The 26,924-nt window shown below is 45.3% G+C and overlaps 2 protein-coding genes across 54 annotated transcripts in view; one reads left to right on the forward strand and one right to left on the reverse strand.

Annotated features, from left to right (window-relative positions):
• Positions 1 to 1,154: 1,154 nt before the first annotated feature.
• COL8A1 (collagen type VIII alpha 1 chain) overlaps positions 1,155 to 26,924 on the reverse strand; it is an 89,882-nt gene continuing 64,112 nt past the window's right edge. For 4 of the 5 annotated variants that reach the window (XM_072883167.1, XM_072883158.1, XM_072883184.1 and 1 more), the window contains 2 exons: positions 6,420 to 6,735; positions 1,155 to 4,501 (listed from right to left, as the gene is read on the reverse strand). In XM_072883167.1, coding sequence (XP_072739268.1) covers positions 2,595 to 4,501; positions 6,420 to 6,732 — 2,220 coding nt within the window. In that variant the 5' untranslated portion in view covers positions 6,733 to 6,735 and the 3' untranslated portion in view covers positions 1,155 to 2,594. The remainder of the gene's footprint in view (positions 4,502 to 6,419; positions 6,736 to 26,924) is intronic. The other variant, XM_072883195.1, reaches the window with a different exon arrangement.
• LOC140661310 (uncharacterized) overlaps positions 20,384 to 26,924 on the forward strand; it is a 274,629-nt gene continuing 268,088 nt past the window's right edge. For all 49 annotated transcript variants that reach the window (XR_012045756.1, XR_012045739.1, XR_012045736.1 and 46 more), the window contains exon 1: positions 20,384 to 20,607. The gene's annotated coding sequence lies outside the window, so the exon portion shown is untranslated. The remainder of the gene's footprint in view (positions 20,608 to 26,924) is intronic.

Genomic DNA, 26,924 nt, shown 5'->3' on the forward strand with positions numbered 1-26,924 from the left:
TTATTGGGGACTTTCAGGGGAATGCTAAAATAAAATATGTTTAACTAAGAAGATGGTGTGTGACAGAAGACTTTAGATAGGAAGTGAGAGACACTGATTGTGGTATTTCACTCATGTTTTGTTTTCTCTTTATCTTTGTGCAGTAAAAATGAGATGCTGGGGAGTAGGGAGCTGCTTAGCCAGTGGCTTGAGGGAGTCTAAGGGAGATTTAGAAAACAATTACCTGACACAAGTAGGTATTCAGCGCATTCATTTTAGTATTGACAGTTTAGGAGCTTGCCAGCTTGGAGGAAATGCCTGTCTTTGAGGTGAGATCGAGGGAGCCACACCATGGGTTATAATTTACTCCCCGCAATGGAGCCACAGCTGAACAGTGATGTAGATCAGTGACAAATACGTTGCTGCTTTCACACTAGGTTTTTGCTGGAGGTGAAAAAATGGGGGGGTGGAACGGGAAAAGCTGTTTTCAAATCACAGGGAGAGCCAGGGACATGGTGTGCTTCTCCCAGCCTGGGCAGCCAGCTCTGGCTTTTTTAGGCGAGCACAAACCCTTAACAGCGCACCTCTACGACGTCTGATTTCTCGGCTTCCCACACGATGCCCCTGTGCCTTTTTAAGCTGCGCTCCCACGTCAGCTCGTGCTGAGCAGGCACCCGTGTCCTTGCAGGCCTCCTGCGGGAGCCCCTCGCCCTGCGTGGTCCCCCCAGCCCCAGCTGCTCTCTCCCCCTGTCCACATCGCATCCCAACATGCGATGCTGGGACAGCACATTCCCCCTCAGTGGCTTAGGGCAGATTTTGCCAGCAGAGAGGAACTAAAGAAAAGGTTATATCTTTTTTTTTTTCATATCGGGCTGTCAGTGGTTTCAGAGAGTCCTTGTGATCTGATACATGAATTCAGCGGGTTGAATGTTCCTTCTACCAGTTCTGCTGAATGAAGACAGGATTTTTTTTTTCTTTTAAGATATTTAATAAGATACTTTTTTCAAATCAGTACAAAAATTTTAAATACAAAATTATTTGCTTTTGACATATCTCATATATTCTGGGAACATACCGAAGTCACCAGTGCCTGGTAAACACTCTGTCCGTTCCTGCCACCGTTCCATAAAATTTCTGAGATAAAGCACCACATTGTATCACTGGAGTCCTTAGTCAATGTTAGACTGCATTAAAGTCTGCATTTAAATAATGGTAATGCCAGTTAAATCCAATCTTAGTTCTGCATGAAAAATCTAGTTCATTTTTGAATCAGAAGCGGTAGCATTAGCTAAAGACATTGAAGAAGTGATGAGTATTTACCTCTTTCAACTAGCATAACAGTGTGTGATGTGCAGCACTGTACAGGGAACCACAGCAAAGTACACTGCCCTTTGGAAACGAATACTTTTGAGGTGAGATTAGCACCATTAATGAACAGACAGCTCTTGCAGAGAAGTTCCTTTCCTCACGTACAGAAAAGATCGAGGCCTGCAGGTTCTCCTTGAGAATGGGTAACATAAGGATTGGAAATCAGCTTTTGTATAAAATGAAGTTCTCGGGTAAATTTGCGTGATCGGTATTGCTGGTAAAGTTATCGGTTGATCTCAAACAACAAATTAGTTAATTAGCAAACAGAGCTACTTCTGCTTTGCCTAGTCATTGAAGAGTAAACTGATTTCATTTTCTCTGAGTGGCAGAATAGGCGTTTCTTCTGACAAGCCAAACAGATGCAGGTTCTTAGCACGAGCACAGAACTCCCAGCGAATTTATATGGCCCTGCTGTATTGCCACGTGTTGGCCAAAATGGCTCAGTCATGTGGCACAAAGCAAATGGGGAACCCTTCATTTTTGTCTCTGATCTACCTCATCTACTTCAACTGTGCAAATGCAGATGGAGACTTTTTGAGTGCTGTGGCATTTGGAGGCGAACCCAGCACCGGCTGGAGTTAGTGGCGGCGTTCTGGGTCCAATGACTGCTGGAGAAGGCTCGCAGGGAATAGTTACACCATCAATACTCCTTTTCCATCATAAATAGGTTGTTCAGGAAAAAAACACACCTGCAGGAATATTTTTTATGGGAGGAAGGGAAATAAAGGTCTCCAGCTAAGAGAACCTTTGCTTGTCAGGCAGACCTGCTGTCAAAAAACCAAACCCCCACCCACCCAAACAAATAAAAAGCCACTCAAATTTTTCCATGTAATTTGAGACAGACCTACTCTGGTTTAAGTCACTGGTTTTCATCTCATAACTATGATCAATGCAACAGTCAAATATGCAACAGGAGTGAGTGACGTACACTGATTTGAACCTTAGTACTGAATTATTGTGAATGAAATGATGTAAGCATGGCATCACAGAAATATATAATGTACAGCTAATATGTCCCCCTCGGGTGCAAAACAACTGTTTATGAACCTGATACACATCATTAGATATGTTCACCACACCTTTTTTTATAACTAGCTGTGCATAATGTTAAACTTTGTATTTATTTTTTTTTTTGTACAAGATGGTCCAAAACGGTCATAAAATGCATCTTTCATGGTATAAAAGTTTGAAGCAGAGAAGAAAGGTTTTGATTTTGTGTGTATGTGTGTGTGTGTCTGGTTTTTGTTTTACATGGGATACAATAAATATCCTGAAAAAGATGAATGAACATATTGCCCGGCATAGAGTCCTGCCGCCTGCTCGGATGGCATTTGAACGTAAACCTTGTCTCCGTGCATCAGCTGGACAACGGCACTGCCCGAAGCCTGATCCAGGAAGCCCTTCTTGTACTCATCGTAGGTGTACATCAGCGGCTCGTTGTTCTTGAACAACGCCACCCAGACGCTGGCCCCTTTACAGTGGACGTGGTAGGCGAAGTAGTAGACACCGGGGATCTCGCAGGTGAAGATCCCTGTCTGGGGGTTGTAGTTCTGCCGGCCATTGTAGAGGAGCTTGTCGAACTTCACGGGCACCCCGACCCGGGGGAAGGGGGTGAGGAGCTCTGCTGTGAACGCGGGCATCTCGTAGACGGCACCGCCAGCCTTGCCTTTCTTGCCCATGTAGCCATAGGGGGGCTTGACACCCTCTATCCCTGGCCCCGCCTCGGGCAGGTACTGTCCCACGGCCGGCGGAGTGGGTGGGATGATGACCGGGGGACCTGGGGGCCCGGGGGGGCCGGGCGGCCCCTGAAGTCCTGGCTGGCCAGGGGGACCAAGTGCCCCAGGCTTCCCCGGGGGTCCCTGCAGCCCCGCGGCACCGGGTTTGCCCACGCCGGGGAAGCCGGGGGGTCCGGGCAGGCCGGGCTCCCCCTTTGCCCCTGGCAGCCCCGGGGGGCCAATGGGACCGCTGGGTCCCGCGATGCCCGGGATGCCCGAGGGGCCCTGAAGCCCCTGGGCACCGGGGAGCCCTGGCTCTCCCTTCGGCCCCACGAGCCCTGGGACGCCTGGCAGCCCCGGCAAGCCTTTCTGTCCAGCTTCCCCCTTGGGCCCTGTGGGGCCCGGAAGCCCTCGCAGCCCGGGGGCCCCCACTTCCCCGGGAAAGCCTGGCTTTCCTGGAAAGCCCTGCAGGCCGGGTTCACCCTTGGGGCCGACCGGTCCCGGCGGCCCCACGGCACCCCCTTCTCCTTTGGGTCCCGGGAAGCCGGCGGCCCCCGGGGGGCCCATGATGCCCGGCAGTCCCGGCTGGCCTGGCTCCCCCGGTGGACCCCCCATGCCAGGCGGCCCCACGTGCCCCTTCTCCCCCTTTGGCCCCAGGGGTCCGGGCAGACCACCCACACCACGCTCACCTTTGGGCCCGGGGAAGCCCGGCTTCCCAACCCCAGGGAGGCCGGGGGGCCCTGGCAGGCCTGGCAGGCCTTGCTCCCCTTTGCCACCTGGGAAGCCCGGCTGGCCGGGGACGCCATCCTGGCCAGGTTTGCCAACGCCAGGCAGGCCAGGAGGGCCTTGGATCCCGGGGACCCCTGGGGGCCCCTGCAGTCCCAGCTCTCCCGGGGGTCCGGGTTTGCCCAGGGGTCCCTGCGGGCCGGGGAAGCCGACCATGCCCGGCTTGCCAACCCCCGGCAGCCCCACGGGGCCGGGGGGGCCGGGCAGCCCGGGCGGACCCTTCAGCCCCGGCAAACCTGGGATCCCAATGCCCTTCTCCCCTTTTGGCCCTGGGATGCCGGGGACTCCCGGGGGCCCCTTCATCCCGGGCTCACCCTTCGGCCCTGGCTGTCCCTGCAGCCCCGGAGCACCCGCTTTCCCTATGCCAGGAAGCCCGTGAGGCCCCGGTGGTCCTTGCGGCCCTGGTATCCCCATGGGCCCGATCTCCCCCTTCGGCCCCATCTCCCCTCTCGGCCCCGGGGGCCCCATGACCCCCGGTTTCCCCGGCATCCCTGGCAAACCCGGCTTCCCAATTCCTGGATATCCTTGCGGGCCTGGTTTTCCTTTGGCTCCTGGCACACCATGACCTGGTAATCCTGGTGGCCCCGGTGGCCCCCTTGGTCCAGGCTCACCGGGGGGACCTTGCTCGCCCCTCAGACTGCGTATGGGCACTTCTGGGTCAGGGAGAAAAGAAAAAAGAAAAAAAGGGGAGGGGGAGAGACAAAAGGTGATTGCAATCTCATCCTTCGAGAAACAGAAAGGCAGTTTTGAATTGAATGTGCTTGTTATGATGCCTCTTGGTTTTGTGGTAGGCGGGCAGGCAGAGCTGGCCAGCAAGTTACAGGTTGGTGTTTGGAATGAAGAGGATGTTCCTACTGCTTTGCATACTCCAAATTTGTGTTTGGAGTTTCCAAACTGTTTCCATAAAATAATTATTTTGCATCATATTTGCTTATTTTTTGCCACACAAAAGCCATTTGCTCTTTACTAGTGTTTTCCAACTATACAATCTTAAGCTGCGAAATCTGGTTTTTGTCCCATATTGCTGTAGACTAATCTACTTTTAAGAGTTTTCGCAGGACACAGAAGCTGCTCAGTGCTCCCGGCTGTAGGAGGAGTTCTGGCATAAAAGTGCTTTTGCTGGAGGGGCTTACACTAGCAAGATCAATTAAAGAAGATTGCATCAGTAAGAAGTTTGTATGTAGGTATGACTGCATTTTCACCAAGGCTTTGGTTCCCATTGAGATATTACTGGAAACCTGCAGCCTTATCCAGCGTTGCTAAGCTCCCACAGGTTTTTGGCATAGCCACGTCTAGTTAGAGCTCTTCTAAACACTTCACAAAATGTTTTTATTGTCCAAACCCACATTTTTGTGTATGTGACCACTTAGCATTGCAGGTCAGGGTGAGGAAGTTGCCGCATGGGAGTGGTTGTACTGGGGTTGGTTGCTTTTCAAGCTGCAGGCTTTTTGTGTTAAGTGGAAAGTCTGCTTCTCTCTGGCTCTGAAATGGATAAAGAAGCAAGAGGTTTGGGGGAAAGGGACAGATGAGGTTTCAGGGCAAGAGAATTAACTGTTCTTTGGGAGGCAGGAAGCCTCCCTCTCTGCACATGTTGTGTTTTATGCACGTAGAAAACCTCCTTTGCTCACCAGACGGGTTGGTTTTACTAGAGCCAGTTGTGCTTGTTCAGGCACTCCAAAAATAGGCCCTGAAATCTTCTATTTCCCTCTGAAGCCAGCGGAGGCTGTGGTTACTCTGAACCCTCAATAAGATAAAGAGTTAACCAGCTTGTCTGAAGCCACACAGACGCTCACTGTCCCCACAAGGATTTTATGACACTGGGTGTTCCTGGGTGCCCTTTGTATTTTGGACATTTTTTGTTGTTTTCTTAAATATCCTAATATTGTCCAAACTTCCTTTACTGAATACTGAAAGTGCGTGTACGTGCAGACTCGTGCAGTAATACCCTGTGTCTTCAATGCCTCTGTTACTCCCATAAATAGCCCATAGAAAGAGGACTGCAGAGTCAGAAAAGCAATTGTATGTTTTTATCTGCAAACCTCTAATCACAGGGTCTGGATAAATCCAGACAAAACTGTGATATTCCTGTAAATTCAAATCTTGTGGCTCTTAGCTCTTATTTCATGTCCAGTTGCTGCAGTGAGAGTGAGAGCACCTCCAGGCAGGACCCCGGCCTGTCTACCTGGGCCATCAGTTAAAACCCCATCAGAAGTTTTTCTGCAGGTGGGTGGGATTACGAGGTTTCTCCTAGCCTCAAGCAAGCACCCAAACAAAGCTGGGGCCAGCCCCGGGTGCTGGAGGCTCATCACAGGTAGGGCTGCTCAGAGGCTGTGCTGCAGCCCGCAGGATGACTGTGGCCTTGCTCTGGTGGCCCTGAGCTGCCCCACAGCTCATGTGAGCCCATTTTGTCCACCCGTGGACAGGTACCAACCTGGCCAGCCCTCGGAGCACCTGGCTGCCGTGCCCAGCCTGCAGCAGCCCCCTCCCCATCCTCAGTTACCCCTGGGCAGACAATGCTGTGCGGCACCAAGCAGGACTGTGCAGGGGTGGCGAGGGATGCGCCCAGCCTACCTTTCTCTTTCTTGGGAGCCATGTCCTTGCCAAGCAGAGGCATCTGTGGGACCTCCTTCATGTACTGAGGCAGATGGGGGTACTCTTTCCCGTACTGCATATGGGGCACCTCCTTGCCCATGTGCTGCATCGGGATGCCTTCTTTGCCCAGCGGTATGTGAGGTACTTGTTGTCCAAGGGGTTGGTACTGGGGCACCTGGGGTGGCAGCTGCTTGATCCCATAGTAGACGCCACCTTGAGCAGACCTCACCAGCTCTAGGTAAATGGTGACAGCCACTGCCAGCAGCTGCACAGGGAAGAGCAGCATGGCCATCACCTGCAAAAAACACAACAAAACCCACAGTTGACAGAAAATGTTTTTTCGTGTTGTGCTTTTCCCATTGGGGCCGACCTGCTCTCATTTTCTGCAGCAAACTGGACCTAAAGCTCTGCAGACAGGCTCTGGTTTGTGTGTTGTCTTGGAGGACATCCTGCAGCAGGCCTGTATCTGGTTTATTGGAGGCTCTTACTCTAATAGTACTATTATAGCAAATATAAGGATATGCATTTAGTTTTATACTACCCTGCATGCCTCAGGCGGTGCCTTCTGCAGTTTCTCCATACAGGGACCCGCTCCCTCCCATCCCCAGGCTGCAATCTGCCGCTTTCTCGCTTGTGTCAGTGCCATGACACAAGGTTCGGGGGCTCTGCTGCAAGCTCCGGCACAGGGGGAGAGCAGGCAGGGGCATGTGGAGATCTCTTAAAAGCTTTCTGCCCAAGGAAGCTAAATTATCAACACCCCTTCTTGCTATGCTTTCCATAGCAATGAAAGCCCAGTTTCTGCAGCCTAAATCTGTGCCTAGGATTGTGCCCCGTGGCTGCGGAGTCCAGGGGCTCTCCATTTCTGTCACAGCTCTGTGCCAGCTCTCCTCCTGAGCTGAGCTCCGATCCTCTCAGCCTTCACCCAGAAGAACAGGGCCATCTAGGGGCTGTCTGGGCCATCACTGCCTCCGGGCAGGATCAGCCAGCCCAAGCCTTTCTCCGGGGTTGGTCAACTATATTCTAAAGGTCTCCCCCGCTGCAGACCCTGTCCCCTCCCCAGGCAGCCCGTCCCAGCGCCTCGCCAGCCCTGCTAACACAACAGAACAGCGCTGTTTATTCTTTCTTTTTCCTCCTAATCAAAATATAAGCTTGGGACCTGTTGTCCCATCTGCTGTTGGCTTTCCTTTCTGGAGTAGTGGCAAGCATTACTAGCAGGTGAGCAGCAAATCGGCAACCAGGAACTCCCTAAATGAGTGCAAATTTGGGGGCAGCGTGAGGTAACGAGGAGACTTTGTGTGTGTTACAGTTCGAGTATTTTGCAGTTTGTCCCACTACCAAGCCCGGTAGGCATGTCCCGCTCTTTTGAAATGCACATGGCAATTGCCAGGCTTGATGCTGTCCCCGACTCCCTGCATTTCCACAGTGCAAAGACTCCTTGCACCCAGCCTGAGCTGCTGGAAAAGCCCCTGCCACGTAGTCACACCAGCAGAGCTTTGCCAAACCGCTTGTCGGAACTCGCTTGCAGCAGCTGCTGGGCCCTTCTGAGCCCAAGTTAGACGCGGGTGGCCTGAGGACACAGTGGGGGCTTTGTGCCGCCTGCTTGTTTTCCTGTCCTTCTCCCACAGCCTGGCTTAACAGAGGACAAAAAAGGTTCCTCCATCTGTGGCAAAGTGGCTCAGCACTGAGTCCCCTTCACTTGGTTCCCTGTGCCTTGGGAGGTATCTTTTGCAGGGCAAAGCTTTGCACTTTTCCTGCTCGAATCCCCACTCGAATCCATCTGCTCGTGGGGCTGCAGCCCTGGTTCCCCTGTGCAGGCTGATGGTGCAGCATGCAGGAGGACCCCCCCTCGCTTGAGGGACAGCACGACCTGACATGGGCCAGGATGTGTCCTCCCAGGGGCCGTAAGGAGATGTGGCTTTGGGCAGGTAAGGCTGCTGCTGTGGACAGCTGGGGGAAAGTGTGAGAGGTAGGTGGGGTTGGGGAAAGGGGAAGTATTTACAGAGGAGGGGGCAGTAAGCAGCTCCGCTTGCCTCCTCTGACACTGCGCTGTGTGCAGCAGGCCTCTCAAAAGGGCCTCAAAGTAATTGGGGAGGGTGGGACTTTGCAATGCATCCATGAGGGACTCGTGCCTGGTGGGCAGAGTGTGAGTGGGCTGCAGGGCAGCTGCAAGACTCGCCGGGCTTAGGAAGTGGGTCAGTGGCACCGCAGGCATTGAGCCCTGGAGTTGTGACTTGTGTTTTCCCCACTTGCTGCTGTACGGCTTGGCTTGAGCACCGGGAGGGCTGGGAAACTGCTTCTCTGGCTGCTCTGTGCTGTGGTGAAGGTTATTGATCAGGTGGTAACATTGGGTGTCATTTAGTTTTTATGTTTTACTCCTGCTCAAAGTTCTCTGTTCACTTTGCATGCACAAAGCACCTGAAGAAATGGTCACTGCTCTTTTAAAGCGGTTCTCCTTCATTTTGCTCTATGAGATCTAATCTTTCATGGCAATTAGTGTATCATCATTCCTGAAGCTGTAAGTGGAGGCTCACTCAAAATTGTGTAGTTAAAACAACCAGCAGAAGGTTAATTTTTTCAATAATGTTCCTAAATAGACAAACTAACTACAGAAAAGATGGAACTATGTGTTAACAGCAAAACAAACCATTTAAGAAGATGAAATATTAGTGAATAAACACTAGATGGAGCATATGTTGCACAGCTGAGTTTCTACAGTCACTCTCTCCCAGGAATTTAAGGTCTTGGATGTAACCAGCTGCCATGTGGCAAAGAAAACCAGAGCCAAGATGTACAGGACTTAGTAAGTGTAGCTAAAGCCCAAGCGCAGTCGCTCATCCTTGTTCAGCAAAGCATTTCAGCAAACACCTCATCTCCAGCGAGTTTAATGTGGCTTTTAGCCCGCAGCTGTCTGCTTTGCTGTGAGCTAAAGGATTAGGGCCTTAGGACGTGGTATTTCTGCTTAAAGCTCAACGGCACTGGACTGCCAGGACAGCCTGTGCGTGATCGGTTACTGGGGCTCAGCTGGGACAGGGTAACTTACTAATTTGCTGCAGCTTCATCTGGGCACATGGACCCGGAGTGACCTTTTGGGGGGGGGAGGGAGGGGATTATCTCCACTCTTGTCTCTGTTGGCCCTTCTGTTCTTTTCTGTACCATAACAAGTAACTGGCTGCAGCTTTGGCTCTCTGTAGCTGGGTAAGGTAACACCTGCCTCAGTTTGCAGGGAAAACCCCAGCTACTGGAAAATTTGCAGCATTCTGTGCATTGCTCCCAAATGAAAAGCATTGCCTGTATGAAGAGAGAAATGCAGTGAAACCTTTTAAAAAAATATTAGAAGATATTGGATGATTTAGGACTGTTGTTGAAACCTACAAGTATGAAGGGCAGGGTGGATTTTGAAGAATGAGGTTATTAAATAAGCTTCTTGGCTACTTTGTTGTTCTGGTGGCCAGTTTTTGGGGGTTTGTTTTTTTAAAAAGATAACTTCAGTGGAATAAGTGGAGAGGGAAATAGGTGAAATTCCTTTGGATGTGATTTTTTCCCCTTGTTTTTATTACAAAACATGGGCTTTGTGTGCAACTGGGAGCTATTTGAAATAATTGAAAAAAATTTCCTACAGGGAGACACCAGCCTGCCCGCAGCTCAGGGTGAACTCAACCTCCCACTGCTTGTGCTGAGCTCCCTTGGCCCTGCCAAGCGTCACGCAATGCACCTGCGGTTTAACAGGCGTGACCATGCAGCACACGAGATGTTTTTGTGTGCATGCGTGGAAATTTTGAGGGAGATCAGGCAAGACTTCTAGAGATAGGAAGACGCCAGAAAGTGAGGTGATCTCATTACATCTGTGTTTCCTTTAGTGTTTTTTGACTCATCATAACCAAAACGGTGTGGCCTGGAAATGACAAATTGCTTCTCATCTATTGATTTTGGCTGGGGCTGGTGCCTGTGACTAGCTGAGGTGGAAGGTGGGGGTTTATTTACTGAACAACCTCAGGCCGGATAGGGCTTGGCCAACATCTTTGGGGAGGAGGTCAGAGCCTCCCTGGTGGCCTCATGTGAGCTGTCTGGGTCTTGGGATCTGCTGCAGGTACCTGGGAAGCCTGTGTTTGGCGTCGGCTGTACGGCTCATCTCTCCCCTTGCTCCCAAAGGAAGGAGGGATCAGACAAAATTAGTCTTGATGAGAAATGTGGTAGCCGTGTGTGCGACTGCTACTGCTTGCTGCCTCCCGGCAGTGGGTCCAGCTGGATTATTGCTATCAGATACCATCACTATAAGGCAAGCCTGCCCTGAAGCATGAGGGATGCCTGGGATAGTCCTTCAGTGTTGCAGCTCATTGCCTGTCTCATGCTACTCAGCTTCTCTAAAAAGTTATTTATGTACTGAGAGAGAGAAGTTTAAGGTCTTTTTTTCTGCCCTGCAGTTTGTTTCTGAATGCCTGGGTGCACAGCTCTCATTGTTTGAAGGCCTCACTAGGAAACCACCAGCATCTTTAAATGCCTAAAAGCTACTTAAAATCTTGCTCTTACTTTTTAAAAGAAGCGTATAGATTCTAAACGTTGGACAGGTCCTCCAGAGCTTATGAACAGCAAAAGGAGATTTTCACAGCAGTGACAGGACTTAAGGAAAATACCAGAGTGAGGAGGAGGAAAAATCTGTGCTGAAGATGCAGCCAAAGTGTAAGACCTCCCACACCCTTCACCCAAATCCCAGCAATTTAGGGATCATCTCCAAACACATTCATGTAGTGCGATCTGATGTGCTTTCAAAGGTGTCCGTCAGCAGAGTAATAAGCTGGCTTTGGAATGGGATTTTCCTGTTTTTCTGTCAGAAAGCAATGGGAATGCATCTATGTATTTATGGCAGGTAAATCAGTGCATGTGTGCACCTTTAAAGAAGCTGAAGACTTGGAGAAAGCAAAGTTTTACCATAACTGTTTGAATACCTGAAGGAAGATGGAGGAGAAGCAACCATGCCTTCATAGCGTGTGACACGTCATTTTGCACCAGTCATTCAGATTAAGACACAATAAACGTTTTGCTTTACCTAGGGTGGGGCAAGCCACTCGAGGGCGAAGGAACATTATCCTAAACCACAGTGTTCAGCTGCTTGTGTGTGAACGCGTGTGGTTGGCTCTGTGGGTGAGAGAGAGCCCCTGAAAAAACAAATTTTTTACGGGCAAAGCTCAAGTGAGAACATTTCTCAATAATCTCTTTGGTAGAGCTGTTCTCCTGAGAAAACTAGAAAGGACCTTCCTCTGGCTATTTGCATTCATCAGTAGAAACTGAAGACAAAACAAAATGTACCAGCAGTCGTAATTCTTAAATTGGTGTGAAGAAATAATGGCTGGTTTAGCCTAATTGTGTGAAGAATGTATGGAAAGAGTGATGCCTGTCCACATGGGACTTGAAATCATAGGTGGTCTTGCAAAGGGTGGAAGCCAGACCTTGATTTATCGGTTCTTACAGGGAAGTGATCGCTCTGCAACTAATTTTGGGTTAACCGAAATTTACCCATGTCTCAGAACCTCTAAGATACTTGCCCAGAGACTAGCCCTATGGGCTTAATTTACCACGTGTTGTTTTTGAACTGCTGTATTTCCCAAAGAGGCATAAGGCATGAGTAGATCTCAGTGACCTGAACTCTTCTGCCCTGGGGTCCCTTCCATGGTGGCTGCCTAAAGCTGCAGGGACCCGTTCCCCACTGCACTGAGGGAACGGACTTGCTAGCGCTCAGGTTTCCACATGGAAAATGACTGCTGCAAACCTAGTGACTCTGGAGATTTTGTGCCCAGAAGAGGGCTACTAAAAATATTTGAAGCTAAAAAGCTACATTCTCTTGGATGTTTTTGACTTGAGATCAAAAGTGGTTAGGAGCATGGCTACTTTTGGAGTAACCTTGATAACTGATTGTATTACCAAGTATCTACAATGGTGTATCCAGGGATGGCTCTGCTCTTGGGGACAGGGGTTCCAATCCCACGGGAATATTATAAACCTCACTAAAGTCTCTCTTTGTCATATAGAGACATGCAGGGACAGCATAATGCAATGGAAATTGCAAATAACGTGTTACCATGCGTAAGGAGTAACACCACTGTGTTGCAGAGAGCTGGTGGGTTAGATGCACATTAGCCCTCCATGGGGAGTTCCCTGACTGTCCCCCAGCTCACAGGCAGAGGTACATGGCAGCTCATGTGGAGTCAAAGAAGGCTTTGTAAGAGAAAGCTACAAAGTCTTCACAAGGCAATAACCATTTTGTTTTCTGTTTTCATTTTTAGTGTTACTTTGGTAACAAATAACCTATACTGTTCCTGTTTTGTACAATATGGTTCCCTTAAACTGCCAGGTTATACGTGCAAGCATGTGCACACCCACACCCCATACATACTTTTGTTAAGGTCCCCACTGCCTGAAAAGCATTAGATTAATCACTGGGCATATAAATTTTTTTGGCATTTGTAAACTAATTCTGTTAGCCAACTACCTTTCTTCTAAGAAAGTTTAGCATAAATGAGAAGAGCAGCTATCAAGGCCTTAGTTCCTGTAGTCAGTCAGCACCAGTGAATAGTTGGGGTGACTTCAAGTGGGGGATGTCTTTAGATGTGAAAAGTCAAGCAAATGTTGATTGTCATTCTCAGCAGCAGTGCCGAGATGTGTAGGTGACTTGAGCAGTGATCTCCCCAGCACGTTGTTGTCCACAGTTTTCAAAGACACTGTTTCAAAACTTAATCTCAGCTAAAATTAATCTCTGGATCATTAAACTCCTTTGAGGACTAACTTGTCAGTCAGTGAGTACTTTCTGAAGGGATCTGAGGATACCCTGTACTGCACGGAGATTGAATTTTAGTGGGAACTCGTATTTTCAGGGGCAGGAAAAACTAATAACCTTCCGCTCGCCAAATAATTTTGTATTTGCTCAGAGCTTAGGGTGCCATTTAATACACACATTATCACTTGAATATAAAGCACTCTTCTGCCTTTCTGTGCCAAACAAGGTTTTATGTAATTTGGACAGATGTTTTCGAATTTGCAATCAAACTAATTAAACTCAGTTTGGGGGGTTTCTTTTTGAAAGTTCAGTCATACTCCACATAAAAACAGGGAGTGAAGGCAAACAAATGCAACTTGGCACAAATTTCCTCTGAAAGCTAACCAGTTTCATAACACAAATTAAGACTAGCTATGCTGATTTAATCTTATTTTCAGCAGTAAAGAGCAGGAGGACGGTAAGGGAGAGCGCAGCCCCTGTGTGAGGGCTCAGCCATGCCATTGGCAGGAGACAGTTGCTCCGTGCCTGACTTCAGCCCAAGCAGGTTTGGGGTCCTGCATCATTTTACTTTTAATGGTGCCTACACCTTCATTGAAGGTGACACCTGTTTCTTGAGTAGGTGAACAGTTTACCTTGCTAAAGGGTCTATAAAGGCCTGTGCATTCAGTAGGGAAGAAAGTAGGATTTATGGTAAATGTAATCCTGCCTTCTTGCCTCCTGTGAAACTCTCCCACAGAGATCAGGTTTATTATTTTTTTTTTCCCCTCCCTCCTTTTCACTGTCCCCTCCAAGGAAACAAAGTAGCATTGAGTGTCTGTGTTCAGTTTAGATTACCAAGAAACAGCTATTGTTCAGTATGTTAAAAATAAATTAAATCATATTTTGCTCAAGGTCTAACAACTGTGTCTGATTATCATGTGGTATTTACTAAATCTAAGACAGTCATAACAAGGATTGTCATAATAAACATTTTAAAATGCACACATGCATAAACCTGCTGCTAATGGAGAATATTCAACATGTGGCAGATGCCTATTTCTATTTTTTTTAAATTCAAAATGGTGCCTACAGTTGCTTCCCTAGAGAAGTGTGAAAACATCTGAATAAATGGCTTCATCTTAAAAACTGATAATAATCTATAAGCTATTTTTGGCTTCAGTGGTAATTACATGATCATTTCTTGCAGTGCCTGAGGAGATCTCTGCTTATCCATTTGTAAATCCGTTTCCAAAGACAAAGCAACTGCCTCTGCTCCAATCTTTTTGCAAATACATTTGTGCATGTGCTCAGTCTGGATGGTCACCCAGCTCTCTGTATGAAAATGGCACTCTTGGACTTCCTCTGTTTCTTACTTCCAAACACTGTATATTTGCATGTCTGTCTGTGTCTACATATATATGAAAAGAGTTGTCTGTGTGCAGGTATTTATGTGTGCATATATGTGAAAACACACATCCTGGGACTGGAAGCAGCCATGATGAAAAGGAGAAATTAGGCCATGCAGACATAATTATGTTGCCTTTAGTCTTCTTCCCATGCCCAGTCTGCTGCAAGCCTACCTACGTGGGCCCGGGTAGGCATCTCCATCTCTCTCTGCAAAGCTGGGCATGATTAGATTGGCATCTTCACAATCCCTAACTCCCAGGCACAGGGCTCTGCTGACTCAACACGAAGCTCACAATTTACGATGGTATTCAGATGCCTGGTGCTAGTAATTGATTTCCAGGGGAGTTAGTCTCTTGCATGTCTTTGAGGATCTGGCCCAGAAGCTGTTTGCTGGAAAATGCCTGAAAGCTACTTGCAGTCAGACGGCAGGGAGCCGTGACAAGGATCAGCAAGCTGGGCATTGCTGGCTGGGTGACCACAGTCCCCGGGGATGCAGCTCTCTTGTGCGGTGGCGTGTACTTGTTTGCACGAATTGGTGTCTGACCTCGGGGTGGGGAGGAAGGACCAGCGTGGGGGAATGTTTGCAGAAAAGCATGCGACTTTAATTATGGGATTAGAATTAATTATGGGTAGGATTTAGCAAATACCTGCCTTTGAATACATTTTCCTGTTCTCTGCCATACAGCATGCGCTCGAATCCTCTGCCTAATGCTCTCTTCTGGGCAGTTTGCCTACAGTCTTGGTGGCAGGCAGCTTTGATGGAGACACTCAAGCGACTGCCACTAGCTGCCCATTCAGCGATTGGCTGTGCGAGGCACGTAAACCTGGACACGATAATGTGGAACACACAAAGTGATCAAAGCGTAGAGCTGCCTCCCCACTTATCGGCATGTAATTGCCCTCCTGGTGCAAATACCGGGACTGGCAGCTGATGTGTCCGAGCACAGGCTGTTTTTTTGTTCAACGTGGGAACTGAACTGAGGGCTCCTTCTCTGAAGCGGTGGTGCTACTGAGCGCTGCAGAAAGAGCTCCCTGTGGGGCACAGGCGCTGACACCATCCAAGGAATTTGCGTTATCAGTTGTAACAGGTTTGCTGTCCGCAGCCCACTGGCAACGAGGCTGGTTTTCATGGAAGTGCTTTTATAGTCAACCAACTGTCTCTTGGAGGCGTTGTTAGTTTGGAGATTGTTTTGGCAAAAACGCTTCACATCTGCTGCCACCCCCCTGCCCCAAAATAAATGCAAAGACAAACAACTGGAGATGTGCTTCAGACTGAAGTGCTTGATCCAGGAGGCTGAACCTTGAGGTGTTGATAATGAACTATCAACAGTGTGGACTGGGAACTACAGGCTTTCCTTAGAAACCTCCCTTCTCAAGCTGTCACTCATCACTCTTGGCCTTACTTTGCCCTGAGATAGGTTGTGCTGGCTACATGCAGTAGAAGCCTCCCAAATTTTCATGGTACAATTGTTTGCATGTTAGTATAGTACAATGGTTTGCAAAGTGTATCACAGTGTTTTACTATTTTAATCCAAAGCAGTGCCTCTACCAGTGCTGCTATGAATTATACTCACTGGTAAAAGTGTAAAAAGTTTCCATTTCACTACCTCTTGGTTCAGCCAGCTACAGCTTTGTGAACAAGCCACACGCTAGCAATTGGCTCTAAGTGACAAGTGAATAATAGGCACAGTTTAGTGTTAAGCTTGTTAATCAGTGAAATGCTCCATCTAGATAGGAGCCATTAACCCCTAACAAGGCATCAAGATCATGAAATCTCATTAAGGAAAAGAGTCTAATTCTGGGTGCACTGGTTCTTTGGTTGAAGTCTTTTGGCTATAGAGAAACTTTATTTCATGTGCTCCTTCACAGTGATCATACTCTACCCTTTGCAACCCGGACAGCATTTACTTTAACAGTCCTGGGAGCTCTTGAACTATAAAGCAAGAAATCTGTGTGGAACTCTGAAGTATTTGGCCTGATCTTAATTTGAAACAATTTATTGTTCTCTGTGACTCCTGTTGCAATCCTGTGGCCTTACGCGTTGCCTTCTTGCCATAAAATTTGCTTGATTGCTCTTTCTGAAACTGGCACAGCATAGCATTTCTGTTCCTTTTCTCCCTTTGATGGTGTACAAAATGTGTTTTCTTGGCGCTCGCCCTCATGCTGCTTCATGACCTTTTTTTTTTTTTTTAAATAAAAGCAAAAGGCTTTGGAGGCTCTATTTTGGAGATGAATTGTTACCACTTACAATATTTCCGTTAGCTGTGCTTTCATGAGCCTGTCAAGAGAAAGAGCAGCTTCTCTCTCCCTTATTTTTATTTGCTGTGTTCTAACTTTGCAGCTCCTCGGAACCCCAAAGACCCAGTCCAAGGGAGATATGAAAACAATAACAGATGTCTGTAAAATGTTTTTCTTGAAAAAACTTCCTGTCTCTCAGACAATTTTTATTGGAAGGTTATTTGCCATTAAAAAGGTTCCTGCCCTTTGCATACTTTTCCTACCTTTGCTCAAACAGTGGAAGAAATTATCTTGCCTTAGAAGGTTAAACATACTAGATTACTCCACCCAGATAGAAATCAGGAGAATGTTTTAAAATTATTTAGCAACAGTTATTTTCATATTTTATTATAAAATATTGCAGATATCATTATATTCGTTAGGATGTGCTGATCTTAGTTGTGACCTGACACTGTTCCATTCACAAAAATCAAGCAGATATTATCTCACAATCATATTTCCTAAATGGGTAAATTTTATTTTTTATGCTACTTTTCTTGGTAAAGACTAAGATGACAATAACCACAACTGAACACTCATTTGGTTAAAATGGTTTCAAAACTGGGATTTTAATTTTTATAAAAGACCCTTTATCTATGGGCAGACATGAAGTTGGAAGTTGCTAGATGGTTGACAGTGGATCTACCAATGTACATCTCTTTGTAATCTGGTACTTGGGTGCAATCACCACCAAAAACTCTGCACTACCACCATGGGTGAACTGCACATATACATCACTGTATCATGCCAGACAGATCTGCCCACAAAGACCTTCTGTCTTTTCCTCTTGCGCAACAGGTAAGAAATGCTTCTTATTCAAGTCTACTTCAACACATAACCACTTGACTAGTCAATGGGCAGAGAGACAAAGATTTGAAATCATTGTTACTTGTTAACAAGTGTAACATGTACAGGCCTACACAGATGCCACTCGCTTCCTACTCTACAAGTGCAGAAGTAAGGGTAGCATGACACCACCAAAAACACTTTCAACAAGAGTTGTGAAATACTCCCTGTAGGTTTGATTCAGTGAATACCTATAGTATGTTTGCCACGTCTCTCAAAAGCACAGTAAAGAAAAAGAATACTTCTGAAACACACACACACACACAATACACCCCCCGCCCCTCCCCAGTCACACACGATTATCCTGGATCCATGAAGATATATAGTAATTTAAACTCCAAAGATGCCATGAAGCAGAATTAATTTCCTATATGCAATCCAATGTGCTATGGTGTAAAGGACTTGAAATTACTATATCTGTCACCTTGGAATAACCCAACTAAAGCCAAAGGAAAGCAAAGCCAAATACTGAAGAGCAAATACTATCGCTCACTCACTTAAGTCTCTCAACTCTACTCCAAGAGAAACAATATGAAATGTTCAGTGCAGCCATTTGGACCCATGATCACTGGTAGCTGTGAGACTAGCAAATATACAGGCTGTAAACTGGTCAGTGCTCAGCTCTCCTGCCTAACTGTTATAAAATGTCTGCAGCAGGAGCTGGCACTTGCATTTCATCAGTACTGCAGCCAGGATGAAGGACTATGCCAGCAGTGATAGGCTGACAAACCTGTTGCTACCTGGCTGCTAAGCTGGATCAAAGGGGGACACCAGCCTCCCTTCAGCTGCCTGCAGCACTAGGAGGCAGAGGTGCGGCTGGAAGCACACGAGGAAATAGGATTGGAGGGGGAAATGAAAGCACTTCAGTCCATCATCAAAATCCAAGTCCCTGATCAGGGACTGATTAGCTGTTGCCTGAGCTGGCAGGCCACTAATGTCCTCCTCAAGGGCTGCTTGGTCCCAGTGCACAAACCTTCCTTAGTGCAGGGCGCGGACCTGAGGCTCCCTTTGCCTGCTGATGCCTCCCAAGCTTTCAGACAAGTCTCTCGTGCCTCTCCTCCTCCCCGGGCCTCCTCAGGTCTGTGGTGACCCGTGCCAGCTCCCATCCACCTCCTGGGAGCTGATACCTGTAGCCTGCTGGCTGGGACATGCCTAGGAGCTAAGAAATGCACACTTCAACACCCTTTGCTAAAGGTAGGAATTAGACCTACCTAATTCTACAGCCTGAGTAAGACTGTGCTTGAGCTGCTGACGGCTGCTCAGAGTTTGAAAGAAAAATTTGGCACCTGCCTTCAAAAGAGGATTGTGGCCTATGAGCTGAGAGTGGAGGGACTTGCGCCTGTGTACTTCATTCACCAGAAGGCAGTTAAACCCAGGAGAGAGCTAGGATTTAGGGTGAACTGCAATCTTCAGCTTTTCCTATTTGGCTGGCTTAGGCAGCTCCCCAAACAGTGGCTTTTGTGAATCCCCCTCCGAGGCACTTCCCTTACACACATGCATGGAGTCCAGGCATCTAATTCAGGCATGTGGACTCCATTATGGGGCCAGATGCAAACATCCCATCATGGATTAGGATCTGAAAGGTTCTATATCCTGTATTGTCAATCAACTAAGGCCTCAGTTTTCCCTGCCCAGTCCTCCTTTTTTGTTTCAAAATCTGGATTTTTTTCAAGCAGATATGTATTTTTAAAAATTCTTGTATCTATGCAAAGGAGTAGTTAAGGCATGTGCTAGCTATTCCCAGGATGATGCAGTTAAGACAACAATGACTAACTTCACAAAATCTGGCATTAGAAAAATCAATGCACTTAAATGAAATCATATTCTTCCCCACAAACTTTGTCCACCAGATTCTTACTTCTGAGCATCAGAAGCAAAGGTTCACAGCTACCTACAGGCCATGGCTTAACCAAATAAAAAATAAATCCACTAGGCAGGTATTTCTCTAGCAAGGAAAAAGGAGTCTTGTTTCTCCAAACAGTAGAACGGCTATCAGCAATGCTTACAATGATTTTCTTTTGTTTGTTTGTTTAGTTTGACTGTGAGATGGGGCACCTACATTAATTCTAAGTTAACTTTGTGTTAGGTCAAGAAACCTGCTCAGATTTTCAGATGTTAGTGGAAATAATGTATTCTTAATAGAAATACTTCTAATGTGCTTTGTGGAAGGCTTGTTTAACCATGCTAAGGAAACAGATAATCTGGAGTACGTAATTATAGCCCACAGGCTCAGAGTTTGAGAGGGGTTTTTTTTAGGTCTGAGCTGTATTCCCTGAAAATTGTTGCAAAATTCTCAATAAATTGAATAACAAGGCTGATTAGATCCTGCAGGAATGAGCTCCTTAAAGGACTGTACTCTCAAGTTGTGCTAGTAAAGTCATCCAGGGACTAATGTTTCCAAAAGATGTGTTTTGAACTTTGTGAGTTCCAAAAACCTTTGAGGGATACTTGGGCAAGTGCCAGTACTGGATGCAGGGTGCAATTTAGGCTATGTTTAGAGTAGGAGCACTTTACTGCTAAAGGGATACTAAATGGCAAAGTGCTTCTAGCAGAGAAGCAGCCTTACCAGCAACTCTGAGCAATGTGCTGGGATAGCAAGCCCTGCCCATAGACGCACACGTAAGCATATGCACACAAATGAAACAATCAGTAAGAACTAAAATAAGTAAATCAAAAACTCCCAAGTCAGCTTTGCTGCATCTATATGAATAGCTTGTGGTGGCATAACTGTTTCACACTGCTAGCTGACAGGACCCCAGAGCCCAGCAGCTTCACAGCAGGCAAAGGAAGAAGCGCCTGGAAGAAAGCTGGGTTATGAACTGAGGGGAACATGTGAAGGAATTATCTGAGATACCAGAGATTTAGCAGCTCTCTGCTTGGAATTGAGGGGTAATCCGATTTCTTCCATCTTCACTGATTTAAGCTTTAATAATACATCAGCAGTGACTGTACTGGACAAAAATCTAAGAGCTTTTATAATCTGTGGGATTGTATGGCATCCATGTTTGCTCTTCTGTTAGATACTATTTTCATTATTTCACTATTTCACAGGTTTTTGAAAGTAACATTTCAGAGAGGGGAAGTAAGGCAAACTTCTGGAGAGTTTTCATCTCTTCTTTTAAGACATAGTGGGCAAAATGTACAAACTACTGCCACTTGACAATGCCATTGATTTTAAATGCAGATTTGGATGGATTAGTTTCAAGTAGTATCTATAGAAAAAAATTATCACCCTCCTCTTTTTCTTCTTTTCAACCAAAAACACAGCACTGGTAATAAAAACCACTAAGAAATTAGAAAAAAACCCCTCACTATTGTTCATTTTTTGGCAGTTTTGTTTCTTTTGCCTATTTAGGCTCTAGACTGGATCATCCCCTAATGTGTGTACGAATCTCATAAATCACCTTTGAGAACTGCTGTTAAATTCTACCCATGCCTCTCCTCTTCTTGAATTCCTTCTTATTTTATCTCTCTTCTCTTTGTGACTAATAGCTATACCTTGTTTTATCCTTTCTTGTACTTATATTTATTCCCCAAATGATGCAGAGTCTCTTAACAGTGGTCAGTTGAAAATTATTTACTTTTTTTGATATTGTAATAATGACTACATGCTGTTATGTCTTTGGTTTGGAATGAAGTCCTAATCTTGACTAAATGTGACACCTGAAATGAACTTGTCTTCAAAGGACTAAGCCATGACAGATCATCCAGAGGAAGGAGAGAGATTTGTGTTTTCCTCCACTTGCAGTCATCAGTATATTGCGACCATACAACACTGGTGTGGCATTCATAATGTAGTGATAACTGTTATGGAAGAGAAGACAAACCTACTTATTTTTCATTTGGAAATGCAAAGCTTTTAACACAATATTGTTGAATAATTTTCCTGGCTAGTTTTCCCTTGGCTGCCTCGGGCTAAAAATGACTGCTGAAGTTTAATATTTTATGAATCCTCCTTACTATGATGGTCTAGTAATTCTCCTTGGGAGGATCTGTGACACAGATAAAATGCAGAAATCTGAACAGACATGATGGAAAAGTATATGCATTAGTGACTGTAACTTCGAGCAACTTGTGTATATCAGTTCCTGTGCATCAATTACACTGGTAAATATGTTTTTTAAAGTAAAAAAAATGAATATTTCCTAGAGTTCAGTAATTCAGGCCTCCACAATTCTAAGGAAAAAACATACATGATCTCAAACAGATTTTTCTCAAGTGACTCAATTAATTACTTCCATGTGACAATTAGCAACATTAGAAGCTTGTGGAATTCAACAGTCAGGGAACTGGTCACTTGTGCAGACAGGCAATTTGACATATATAGATAACCCCATTAATTTTTAATGGGAACTATAACCTGTATAAAGTTTGCTAGTTGTTAAATATTTTTAAATGGATCTCAACCTATATATACCCAGACAGTTACCCATGCAGTAGACTATGGCCTGTTTTTCTTAATCAAGCAAAACTACAATGAGAATTTTGCTCAATTAAGAACTGAAGAATTTGGCTGAGTTTTATTCAGTTCTTGGCAGTAGGAGAAACTGGTCTTTCCAACAGTAAGTGCCAGTGCAAAATATTTTGACAAGGAACAAATGTCAATTTAGATCTATGAAATTCCCATTTTCAGGCAGTAAAATTAGAATCTCTCTGGTTTGTATTAGCTTAAAAATACCCAGACCCTGGCCTACTACTGTGTAGCTAAGTAAACAGGTATCCACTATTGGCCCAGATTCTGTCCTCAGTTATAGTAGCATTTTGACTGCAGTGGAGGTAATTCCTATTTATAAACAGAATAACCAATATCACTGAGTCTTAACTTTTCCATGTGTTCAATTTATTGATATTGGTATTCTTCTGCTGTAGAAATGATCACAGTGGTTAAATGTATCTGATTTGAAGTGGACAGCAGTGGTTGTTATTGATTCCATTTTACTGCATTTTATCTTGCTAATGATGACATTTAATGGGATGTCACAGATGAACAGCTTTACTTGCCTAGCCCCTCTGAGCTAAAAGGAAAATATCCAAAGATGGAAGAGTTGGAAGATAAGTGGGAGTGTTGCTTTCTTTTAATTTTTTTGAAGGAAATGTTTTTCTTATCATTCTTTTCATCTGTTCAAAACTATCCCAAATTCTTCCTGGAAATTGGGCTGGAGATGTCATGAGAACAGACGTTATTTCATATATCTGATATCTTTTTTTTTTTTAACTGGAAACAAAGTTCCCATTTAATTAAATGAAAGCAGACTTTGGATGTCTCTGTTGATGTACAGTCCTACAGGCAGTAGGAAAATGAGGGAAGAACCTGTAAAGTAAACCTATCTATTAAATTAAAAATACATACTTATGTTCAGACTTGACTATTGTTTTACAAGGAACTCTCAAGAAAACATGCATGTGGATCCCATTTCCTGCAGAAGTTTGCTTTAAACACTCATGAAATCAACATATCATACTTCAAAGATTTCTTAGTTTAGCTAGAAGTAGGGCTGTAAATGTTCTGCTCATATCCTTCATCATGGCTTAGCTGATGCTATCAGCCAACCCGCTTCATACCTGCAGAAAAGACTTCTCTTTGACCTGCTAGGGAGCTCTGTAGGCCAAGTGTCAGCACTGCAATCAGGTCCATAAATCTTCTAGATTATTTGTGTGCTGGAGTTTCTCTTGCCATTGTGATGAAGAAATAATTGAGTTGCAGAACTCCACCAGTACATATGAAGCTCATTGAATTTTATTCTCTAACAAAAGCATTATTTTGTAAATGGAAAAAAAAGTATAAATATAAGCAGATACATATGTTTTTGATATTTGAACCCATTTAATTATATCATTAGTTTTGCCAAATAACATGACATGGACAAGTTAGAAGTTAGCCTTTTTTGTAATTTAACCAAAGTGATCACATATATTGTGTGCTGGCTACACACACTATTATGTTTGATCTTTGTCCAACCACAGCAAATTGGTGCAAAAAAAAGCATGGGAGGACCCAGGGCTTCCAAATGTGTTAAACTCATTACAAAGACATTTTAAACTTACTCATCATTCAGTCTTGTTCACTCTTGGTGATGATGCCTCACTGACTAAAAGTAATAATCCTAAATTGAATTGTTTTGTAAAGAAATGCAGTGGTGCCATCTTTTTTCCTTGTAATTATAATATAGATGATTCTCAAGAAAAACACAATTTGAAGGTTACCACATTTTAAAATGCACATCTGTGTCCTTCCTCAGCTGTGTGCTGCCAAAGCACGCGCATTAGAAATGAGCTGAGGTGGCAGTGTCCAGATCCAGAAAAGCCAACATATTTTACTGCAGATATAACACAGACTCCCACAGTTGCTATCTCTGAATGTAGGGCTGACACTCTGAATCAGAATGGTGAAACAGGCACATGCTGAATGTTTCCTGTTCTCATAAGATATTCTTTCTTTCCTACAGTGCTGGAGGGGAGGGGGTTAGAAAATGATAATTGTGAAATACTGTTCCTGCCTCCTATGAGGACGCGCTGCCCCTGGAGAACTAGGGAAATATCTGGCTTATACTTTTGCCCAGTGAATTCCTAAGGATAGATTTAGACATGCTAGTATCTCTGGAAAAGACCGAAGGCAGATTATAAACTGTCTGGTATTGCCGAGTTAAATAATGGATTGGCCCCTGGCTCTGAGAAAAACTCCTATGTTGGTCTTGAATGCTGCCTGCTTACTCACATCACAGGACTACGGTAGGGTGTGGCAGAATTCTGGTTGTGAGTCCTGATCCAGTACGTCTGGACACCATCACTCAAGCAGCAGGCTCAAGTTTTAAAAGAACTAGAGATTTTTAAGCACATGTGTAAGGTTGTTCAAAACTACCTCTATGACCTTGGGCAAGTTACTTACAGCACCACTTTTTTCGTTCCTATGGAAAAGGCAGGAAGGAAACTTTACAACAACCCTACACATTGTGAGAGAGGAATAAAGTTTTAGGCCCTGATACTCATCTCTGAGTAATTTGGAAGAATCTTCCTTTGTATTGATGGCATTGTTCCTGTGTAAAATTGGGATAACAAGGCTGAGCAGAAACAACAACTGCTTCTTGTTTGTAGCTAGTACATCTGAGAAACGGCAGAGGAGCCTTCCTTACTGCCAGCTTTCCAATATGGCATTCGGTGAGACTGTAAAGTCTTGGGGAGAAGCAGGTGAAGAGGGTAAAGAAGCACTGACCAAAAATTGCACTAGCCTGGTGTGGACTGGTCCATTAAAAAGAGAAAAGAGTGTAATAAGGTCTGGAGTAATTGTTTTAACTTCAGTTTTAATCACATAAGTCCTTGTCATGCTGTAAGCAGCCCAGTTTGCTGAAGAAAGAAAGAAAACAAAACAGGGCATGATTTGGGTAAAATGCATGGGGAGACCATGTCTTCGGCATGCACTGGCCTCCTGCCACAGGCTGTTTCCAGTGCTCCAGCTGGGTGGGGAAGGGATGCTGCAGTCCTTGTGTCTTCATCCATTCAGTTGCTGGTTCTTCCACCTCCACCCTCTCCCAGGGTGGCAGAGCAAGCCAGCCTGGGGCCTGCTGTCCCAGGGGCTGCCCCAGCCCCTGTGGATTAGCCCTTTGCTGCTAGGGGGCTGGGGGAAGGATTCCTACCACTGTCAGTGGCCCCCACCTTCAAGCTCAGCTGCTCAGGCTGTGCCCTGCTTTTGGAGCTCATCTGTTACGACTTAACAACTAGGTAGTGCTAATGAGTGAAAAAAGAGCTGAAATGGGTGATCAAAATGAGCCTCTGAAAGCAGTGGAAAGGCTGGCACTTGCACGGTTGTGTAAAGGAAATATTGTTATTCCTAAGGAAAAGGTACTATTTCTACAGCTATAATCTAAAACATTTTTCTCTTTAGCACCAAAGCCACACACTGGTATTTATCTGGGCTTAATGCAAACACTGCATCGGGCAGTTCAGGGATAGTCAGCTCTTATGAGCAATGTTAACTTTGTAAGCTTTGTTTGGAGTTTTATTAGATTCCCTACTGCAGTCTTCAGTAGACAAAATGGGCTTCACATTTAAAACACACCTTATGTAATTTTTCTAATTCCAGATGCAGTCACTGTAACTAATTTGTGGCAATAATCAAAAGAGAACTAGATGTTTATGTATCCTTATTTGTAATCAGGATAAAAAATGGATTGTTAGCAAATATATTTATAAAATCAAGCACACTGAATGTCAAATGTTGTAGCAGTGCATCCGAAGATCAAATGCTTCTTATCGATGTATATATATTTAAATACTGACAGGTACTACAGCCAATTCAAATGTCTGTTGGAGCAATTTTTGATCAGCGTGGAAACTATTGGGTTTTCACGGGAAGTCCTTGAGAGTGGACACGTCTCACTACTGAAGCTGCCCGTAGGTGGCGTGAGCCATCCACTCAAGCACAGACACAGGCCTAACACTCTGCTTGCATTTTTTTAAAAGGAGCAAAATAACAGAAACATGTTCACATAGTTGTCCTTTATATTGGTGCTACTGCCTGTGTTGGCTGGGGCACAGCTGTGTTACACTGCCTTCGAGTCAGAACTATCATGTAATGATAAACTATAAATATATTTCTTTCTGGTAAAAATAAAATCTTAAGACACAGTATTCACGTGTGTCTTTGAATGAGGAGGGTCCTCTCTTCTCCCAGTTACTTCGATCACCTACAGACAGCTCATTACAAACAGCGTATTCCTGGTATTGGCCAGGGCAAATATGATATAAGCTGAGCATTAACAAATACCTTTCCTTTTAGTCCTTTCTGGCTTCCTGTCTTTTAGTCTGTGTTTAGTTTTTCAAACACTATCTCTTGTTTGTCAAAAAGGAAGGGACCTTGTTTTCTAGCTATCCTAGAAATGTATCGTGTTGGAATGTGCTTTGTTCTGAGCACGTCAAAACCTGCAGATTTTTCTGCTGGCAGGTAGCAAATGGTGAGCACCAGCCCTTCATCTTAATCTTTCCATATTTAGGGAAGAAAGGGAATGAATTTTGAGTGTGTCTGCAGTTATACCTCCCATTTAGGGATCATATTCACTCCTGGCTAGGTTTAATTGCATGTGAAATGGTGTTTGTATTCCACACCTGACCATGGTAGGAGGAGGTAATTTGTACGTTCAGGCATCTATTCTGCTCTGTTCAGCACTACTAAACCTCAGAGCAAAATCATCCATACCTAGGTAAAAAGTGAG

This window comes from Ciconia boyciana, chromosome 1, assembly GCF_034638445.1.
Source record: "Ciconia boyciana chromosome 1, ASM3463844v1, whole genome shotgun sequence".
Lineage (NCBI taxonomy): Eukaryota > Metazoa > Chordata > Aves > Ciconiiformes > Ciconiidae > Ciconia > Ciconia boyciana.